This window comes from Lipotes vexillifer, unplaced genomic scaffold (genome assembly GCF_000442215.2).
Source record: "Lipotes vexillifer unplaced genomic scaffold, Lipotes_vexillifer_v1.1 scaffold1629, whole genome shotgun sequence".
Lineage (NCBI taxonomy): Eukaryota > Metazoa > Chordata > Mammalia > Artiodactyla > Lipotidae > Lipotes > Lipotes vexillifer.
The window spans coordinates 620,463-629,175 of record NW_006790230.1 but is presented as its reverse complement, the minus strand read 5'-3'; the positions used below and the strand labels follow the sequence as shown (position 1 = coordinate 629,175).

Below are 8,713 nucleotides of genomic sequence, written 5' to 3'. Positions count from 1 at the left end.
AAACTTCATAAAAGGTTACAATACCGGGTGATTCTCATAATAAAGGATTCTAGGACCATAGGTGTGTTTGAGAATGATCAATGGGAAAACCCAGAGAGATGGTTTACACAGATGTTCTCTATGTAGAATTTGAATGTAAATTAAAATACCAGCTATGCATTTGGGAACCAGCCTTTAGTTAAATTCTTTAGTGCTTTTAGAAGTTTTATTTCATTTTATTAGAAAAAGAGAATCATTGTCTACAAACTATTTTCTTTCTAACTATGCAAATACAATGAGCAAATCATCTGCAATATCAAAATACTGTTTGTAAATCACTGATGGCACAAACAATTTTAGGAATCTCTGATAGGACATAATATTGAGAAAGCAACAGTGGACTTCAAATTATAGGCATTAATTGAATTTTAAGAATAAAAAATAAAATGCAAAGTTTAAAAGTCAGTAAGTTTTTCTCCGATTTTCAGTAATTTAAATCCAATCATCAGGAATTCAGAATCACCCAATATGTTCAAAGTTGCACAAATGCGTATGGATGATAGAAAAGTAATCCCCATGCAATATTTTAAGTGTTGCTATCAGATATATTTAAGTGATACTTTACAGATTAAAGTTGGGTAAAATCAAAATATATCCTCCCCATTACATTTTAAAACAGTCACAATAATTTATCAACAGTTGCCATTTCACAGCAATTAGAAAATGGGAGTTGATACAAGTTGAACAAAAAGGTACATTTTCCTCTTTTAGGAAATAAACATATATAGATATATATATGTACACATACACATATAACATTATCTTTTAAAATTCAAAGTGGTTAATTTGCTTTTGTATTATAAAAAAAATTTTTTTCCCTATGTTCAAAATACTGAAAAAGCACAAAGGCTGAAAAAAGAAAACCACATTTGCCACTTTAAAAAAATACATTATCGTCTCAGTGGTTCTATTTATTTGATTATAAAGTTAGGTATTATAAGGACTCTGCACTTGTCAGATTCCTAGGACTGTACTGGACCACATGGAATTAAATCTAACCCTTCCTCAGTCTCCAGGAAGGATACTTTTAACCCACCCTAAAAGATGATAGCACAAATGCCCCTATTCTGAACTGTTAAACCGGGAAAGAAAACACGCCCACCTGGAAACAATCGAAGTCGTAAAAGTTTATGAAACCGCGGGAGAGACTGCCTGAATCAGAAAGCTATTCTTTGGATAGAAGTTAGTTTTGGGAAGTATATAAACTCTTTTAGGCCACTAGAGTACAGATTCAAAAGTGATTTCTCCATAAATAATAATCTGTTACAGGGGTTTGTAAAGTACAACCCATGGTCCATATCTGGCATGTCACCTGTTTCAGTAATAAAGTTTTATTGGGACACAGCCATGCTCACTCATTTATGTGTTGTCTATGACTGCTTTTGTACTAGTATGGCAGAGTTGAGTAGTTGTGATGGAGACCAATGGTGTGCAAAGCCTAAAATAGTATTTACTCTCTGAACCTTTATAGGAAAAGTTCACTGACCCCAGACCTAGTGCACTATGTGCTACTCTAGTTACCGAAAAGAGTTGATGCACCTCAAGAGGATTTTAGCTGGACTCCAAGAATAACCTGCATACTAGGGTTCTTTAGCAGACAAATGTCAGATGCCCCATCCTGAGGCGGTGCTTTACTTCGGGCAAGGAAATCATTTGTATATATTCTCAACAAATACCTATAAAAGGTATTAAATACACCAAAAAGAAAGCCAAGTAAGAAAAGTATGCCTGTTGATATTCCCTTAATATTGTCCTATTACTGGGGGGAAAGGGTGCTACAATGACTTTCTGTCAACTTCCTTCAGCTTTTCTTTAAATGTGTCTATAAATGTCTTTTGATAAGTAGCGCTCCCCCCTCCTTCTATGCAATTAACAACCTTTAAAGCCACCTGACTAAAATGCTTACATAGTTTGGTGATACCTTGTTCGGGGATATTTATTTAAACTAAACATATTAAAGATTATCCTTTTAGAAAATGTTTCTAAAATTCTTTATCTCTGCTACTCTAAGAAGTGGAAGAAGGTAAAGAATGCACAGGGAAATCAAACTCTGCAAAGTATACCTTAAACACCAGAGGTATAAAATAGCTACCCTTTCTGAACGGTAATGTAAAATAAAAACAGAAAAATCTTCCAAATTTGAAGAGCAAATTTTCCCTTGCCCTGAGTCAGCTAATGAAATCTTTTTCCAAACAGGGAACCTCCTGAACTCAAGCAGCTGCTCAGGAAACTGTAAGAGTTCACAGGTGTTTCAAAATTTCAATAGTTGTTGAAACAGGGAAGATAAAACACTGAGAAGATATTTATTAAACACAAATTTATATCAAGAGATTAACTGTTTTTTCAACCAGCTTATAGGTGGACTCTTCTCTTTCTTTGTTAAAAAACGAATGGTATGAAACTATATGTTAAAGATGTTTCCATAATACCTTACATTTATATAGCGCCTTACAGTTTCAAAGTGCTTTCACATGCCATCTCATTTAATCCTCACAACACCCCTGTGAGGTAGGTAGGACAGGTATTATCATCCTCACTGCAGGATGAGGAAACTGAGGCAGAGAGCGATTAAGTGACTTGCCCAAGATCACACAGCTGGTAAGTGGCAGAGCCAGGACAAGAAATCAAGTTTTCTGACTCCTCATCCAGTACTCTTTCCACTATAACTACTGCCCCCAATTATGAATAATGTACTGTGTATCAAAATTGAAAGGTTATTGAAGTTCACTGCAGTGATGTCTTAACAGTAAAGTTAAATGAGAAATACAAGAACAGTAGGTCTGATGGTTTTACTTGACATAATAAAATTGGTGCAAAACCACTTTTGTCTAATTACTTATAATCTTTTGGTCCAAATACATAAAATATGCAATATTTACAGCATTTTCCATTTTTTTTGTAAATGCAATGCTTTAAAACACATTATAAAGCACCTTAGTAAAAATAGTCTACAAGTAAAAGTACAGAAGAAGTAGGAAAATCCTACCCATACCACAGCTCACTAAAATTACTTATAATCTTTTGGTCCAAATACATAAAATATGCAATATTTACAGCATTTTCCATTTTTTTGTAAATGCAATGCTTTAAAACACATTATAAAGCACCTTAGTAAAAATAGTCTACAAGTAAAAGTACAGAAGAAGTAGGAAAATCCTACCCATACCACAGCTCACTAAATGGAGTTATAATATGGACTCACCAATACCTCAGTTTACACCTTTACAAATAACCCATGGAGAAACAAATACTAAACTTACTTTTTTGATATTAATGTGTGGAAGCCTTAACCAAAACTTCAGGCAATGTCAACATTCTTTGAAGTGTTTCCCCAATCTTAGATATTGGGGAGACAGGAATGAGAAATACTGCTTTGATTCTTTTTACAGTATTAGTAATGGTTTAAATTGATTTTTAACACTAATAATCATTTTTTAAAGAAAATTAAAATGACCTACATAAATATGGGCAGTTCCAACTACAGCAGATACAGTCTTAGCGAAAGTGATCAAACATTTCAATAAATTTCATGGGACGTGATTCACAAAAACAAAGTACACACCGCCAAACAGTTAATAACACTATCCAGTAGAGGTGTATAACCCAAACCTCCAGGTGAAGGTGTAAGTAGCAGATGCATTCATCTTCATTCATGGTTAGCTGAAAAAAAAATGCTTTATCAAAAACAGAGTATCAGAACTTTTTCTGAAATTGTATTTCATTATTTAGCCTTCAATTAGACCTGCTATGTGTTTACTTTAGGTGATGTGTAGGTTTTGTTCAGGCAGGAGGTTATAACTCCCACCAAAATTTAACCAGAAAAAAAAAAAAAAAAGGCTGAAACTTAAACTTCCTAGACCACTGACATATCAGCCAGAATCTACTTCCTTGACATCACTGTCTGTATCCTAACTCAGTTCAATACAAATTACCTTACACACCCATCAGCAATCCAAGTTGTGGAGCTGAGAACTAAGGTGAAGACAGGGTCAAAGTTGTAGTTCAAGAATCTAACTGCCACACCTTGTACTCAGTTCGATTTAGGGTAAATCTTTTCATAGAAAAAGTTCTGTGCAAGGATGTAGAGGTCTCCATCTTTTTCTCGTACAGCATGGGCTCTGATGAATTGGAACTGCTCTAGTGCAAACTCATAGAACTCATTCTCCATTTTCCAAATGTCAGATTGCTGTAGTTTTGCAATGGTTTGTTTAGTAGGGAGTTTCTTCTCTGTGGTTTTCCTAAGATGAGATTTCTTTCCTACTTACAAAGGAAAAAGAGAAAAGGTAAATAAATTCTGAGAACACACAAAAGATCAATGCCTGTTTATTTGAAGAGACGGTTTAAGTTAATATGACACATGGAAGAGCATAATTGTTTTGTCTTAATATCATTCAGGCAAAAGCAGTGCCCTTATCATACTAGAACTGTGATTAATTCCTTTGTAATGCAAATCCTTACCCTTGTTAAAGGCTCAATGAGATGTCAAATAATAAAAGTAAGAATCATGGACTTCCCTGGTGGCGCAGTAGTTGGGAATCCGCCTGCCAATGGAGGGGACATGGGTTCGAGCCCTGGTCCGGGAAGACCCCACATGCTGCAGAGCAACTAAGCCCATGTTCCACAACTACTGAAGCCCGCGCATCTAGAGCCCGTGCTCCGCAACAAGAGGAGCCACTGCAATGAGAAGCCCGCACACCGCAACGAAGAGCAGCCACCGCTCGCCACAACTAGAGAAAGCCCGCGCACAGCAACGAAGACCCAATGCAGCCAAAAATAAATTTATTTTAAAAAAAGTAAGAATGGCCACTTGGTAAAGTGTAGGCTGTCACCTTACATGCTGTATTCTCAAATGCTTGGTGCTCTGACTAGTTTGTTTTTAAAGACATGATAAAATACCTATTTTCAAACTTAGTGCTGATTTCTCATAACCTATTCTCTATACCTATGTGTTAAAAGCTAGGGCACATGCATACTCCAGGAAGAGTTCCTCTGATTGTATCTTACCAAAGAACAGAAAAAAAAAAAAAATCAGAATTAGATTGGACCAGCACGGTCACTTTCAGATATGTAATACTGTCACAGCTGCTGAAGCATTCTTTTAGGAGCACTGTGACATAGCACAGGATCATTATCAATGTGACTCAGTCTCTCCATCCTACCCCTACCTAAATAGCACTAGACATGTCTAAAGCGTGGAATGTATGGCTGGCATTACTGAATATCACACATTTCTAAGGCTGGCCCTGTAGTTTGTAACTTTCCACTATACCTACAATGCCTTTTTTTTTTTTTTTTTTTTTTTTTTTGCGGTATGTGGGCCTCTCACTGTTGTGGCCTCTCCCATTGTGGAGCACAGGCTCCGGACGAGCAGGCTCAACGGCCATGGCTCACGGGCCCAGCCGCTCCACGGCATGTGGGATCTTCCCAGACCGGGGCACGAACCCGTATCCCCTGCATCGGCAGGCGGACTCTCAACCACTGCGCCACCAGGGAAGCCCTACAATGCCTTTTAATTATAATCTCATGCATGTTTATTCATTAAACAAATATTTAATGAATACCATCTGTGTGCCATGTACTGTTTTGTATTGAAAATGGTGAGTAGAAACAGACAATGTACCTGCCTTTCTGGAGTTTTATTCAACAAACTTCAAATCACACATATTTTGCAAGTGGCAAACAAAGTTAAGGACAGCTTGAAAAAGAAACCCATCCTTATATACCTGTACGATAGAGCTCTGTAGCACCCCTGAAGAACCGGGGCAAAGCTGCCTCCAATAACATGATAAAATCTTCAAGCTCTTCAGTAACTCCCACCAGAAAGTACTCATTAACTAGGTTATATTTGGCTTGATCCATAGCCCACCTGCTTCCTACATTCCTAAAACCAAAAAAAAGGAACAAAAAAATTGGTTGTGAAATCTGCTAAATATTTTTGATGCCTTTGACACTGTATATTATGGAAAAAAACATAAACACATGTCCATCCAAAGCCTTAATGCCCTTTTATTAATGTCCTTTGGGAGGCACACCTGTCTCTAATTTCCTTTGCTTCTGTCCCCAGTTTCTGCTCAACTATGCAGGGCTGACTCAGATTTTCGTAGAGGACACTTAATTTGAACAGTTAAGAAATGTGTATACATATCCTTCCATCTGATTTAGTATGAGTGCATTTAATTTTTGTTAACTACAGTTGTCCCTTGAACAACATGGGTTTGACCTGCACAAATATCTTTCAATAGTAGATACTACAGCACTACATGGACCATGGTTGGTTGAATCTGCAGATCGAAGGAACCGTGGATACAAAGGACCAACTATAAATTATACCGGCATTAACCCCTGCCTTGTTCCAGGGTCAACTGTACTCTAAACTTTGTTCATTTTAAGAGCTCTCTAGGAAGGTCTGATCAATTTTGTGTAGCGATTATCTTCATTTAATTTATGAGTTTAGGTTTTTCTGATATTTCTTAAAAACAGAAATAGGATAAGAAATGGCTCTGCTAAGAATCTTTTATTTTTATTTTTCACGTTTTTACCTAATGGTTGTTAATAGAGGTTTGGCCCTAAATAAACTATGCCTTTGGGTTCTTTTTAGCACTGACATTCCCTAACCCTAATGCCAAGCTCTGCCTTTAAGCAGTGTGATATTGAGCTGATGACTTCACCTTTCTGAGCTCATTTTCTCAGCCATTAAAAAGCTGGCGTGGGTGGTGGGAAGCTGGGGAAGCAAACGAGTTGATTTCTCAGGTGCCTCCCAGTTCTATGAATCGAGGAGGCATACTAAAGAAGTGTGATTAAAATCTCCTCAGTAATGCCCAATGGAGAGATATACTCTCTATTGCTCTAAGGTAGGGGTGGCAACCTTTCCTCTAAAGAGCCAGAGAGTAAAGCCGGAGATGGGTCTGCAGGTCATATGGTCTTGGTCACTTGGTTACTTAACTCTGCTCTTGCAGTGTGAAAACAGCCACAGACAATAAGTAAATAAATAGATGTGGTTGTCTTCCAATAAAACTATTTATAAAAACAGGTGATGGGCCAAATTTGGTGTCTGGGTTGTAATCTACTGATCCCTGTTGTAAGGAAATGATTAAAAATTGAGAAGACATTCTTTCTAAGCTTCGAATTCTTACATTATTACAGTTGACCTTTGAATAACACGAGCATTTAGGGGTGCCAACAAGACCCGATCCCCCATTCCCCACTTGAAAATCTGCATATAACTTTACAGTCAGCCCGCCATATCCCCAGCTCCACATTCGAGGATTCAGCCAACCACGGATCATGTAGTCCTGTAATACATCTTTATTTAAAAAAATCTGCATTGCAGTGGACCCGCGAAGTTCAAACCTGTGCTGTTCAAAGGGTCAACTGTATTATGCATTGATACAATCTATTGAGTAGGACCTTAAGGTTCACAGTAATCTAATACCGTATCTCAAATAATGATGGAAAGAACAGAAGGCATTCCTTATATCGCTCATGGTTTTAAGGAAGCTACTAACTTTGAATGTGTTCCTGTTTTTTTCTACTTTTCCTATTAAAATGATTGATTAGAACAAATATGTACTATTATTTTTTTAAACTGAAAACTCAGCACATTCTGATGAAATAAACTCTATTCAAGATAAAATATCTTTATTTTACCTTGGCTTCTTTCAAAGTTAAATCAGTTTAACAGTAAATCCAGGTGAATAATTTACCCACTAAGCCTCTTCTTGATCTAAAATGGATGGCTCAAACAATAAGCTTAGGAGAAAATGAGGTTTATGAAAGGACCCCTGACCTCTAATTAAGACCACTGCTAGAACATAGCAAGACACATAACACCAAAAACAAAAAAATTTAAAAACCAGCATCTGAGAAATCATTGCAAGCATGTTTTACATGAAGAATCTTTTTAATGCACTTGAAGGTAACTAAAAACTAGGTATTACTTAATTACATGTTATTTTTGGTCTGGTCTTTCACGAACTTCCTTACACCTAGTCCTTGACTAACATACTCACCCTTGTGAAATAAAGATTATAGAGATAATAAATAGATTACTGATTGAAGCTAGCTTTATCTCCCTACCAGCATTCCGAGCTGTGGCCACAGAAGAATGGGATTTGAAGCCAGAGCTTCTCTGGAGCACAGTCTGAGCCGCCCTCAGCTACACATTCATCAAAGGTCTGGAAGAAAGACAAAGCAGCACATGTGAGCCATAAACCCGAGCCTCACCTACCAAATATCTTAATGTGGTAAGTTATTAAATAAATGGCAGTAGATGGGATGAGTAATGAATTAAAGTGATAGGTTACAAAAACATACTTGAGATACTGAGCAAAGTCAAACATGGGTTGTTCTCACATCGTTGTTTTATACCAGTGTTTATAAGAATTCTTTTACTATATGAATGGAACATCCCCCAGATAACAACTTATCCTTGAAATTAAGTACTGGTTTATGTTGAATTTGTGTATTTATATTTTCTATCCCCTTACCGAAGTAAATTAAATAAAAACAAGGTTAAAGATACTCTTTGTGAAACAATTATTTGAAAAGAATATAAAGTAGGACTACACTTAAGTCTTTTCCCCTTTTCTCATTAAAACAAACAAAAAAATCATTGTACAAAGCAAAAGTGACCCTGGATACTTATGACTTGCATGCCCTCCTCTCCAAATGCATC

The 8,713-nt window shown here is 36.7% G+C and overlaps 1 protein-coding gene across 1 annotated transcript in view; it reads right to left on the bottom strand.

Annotated features, from left to right (window-relative positions):
- Positions 1-3,299: 3,299 nt before the first annotated feature.
- HS2ST1 (heparan sulfate 2-O-sulfotransferase 1) overlaps positions 3,300-8,713 on the bottom strand; it is a 197,957-nt gene continuing 192,543 nt past the window's right edge. Inside the window, exons 5-7 of the mRNA XM_007463274.1 lie at positions 8,116-8,213; positions 5,763-5,920; positions 3,300-4,296 (exon numbers count right to left, since the gene is read on the bottom strand). Coding sequence (XP_007463336.1) covers positions 4,070-4,296; positions 5,763-5,920; positions 8,116-8,213 — 483 coding nt within the window. The 3' untranslated portion in view covers positions 3,300-4,069. The remainder of the gene's footprint in view (positions 4,297-5,762; positions 5,921-8,115; positions 8,214-8,713) is intronic.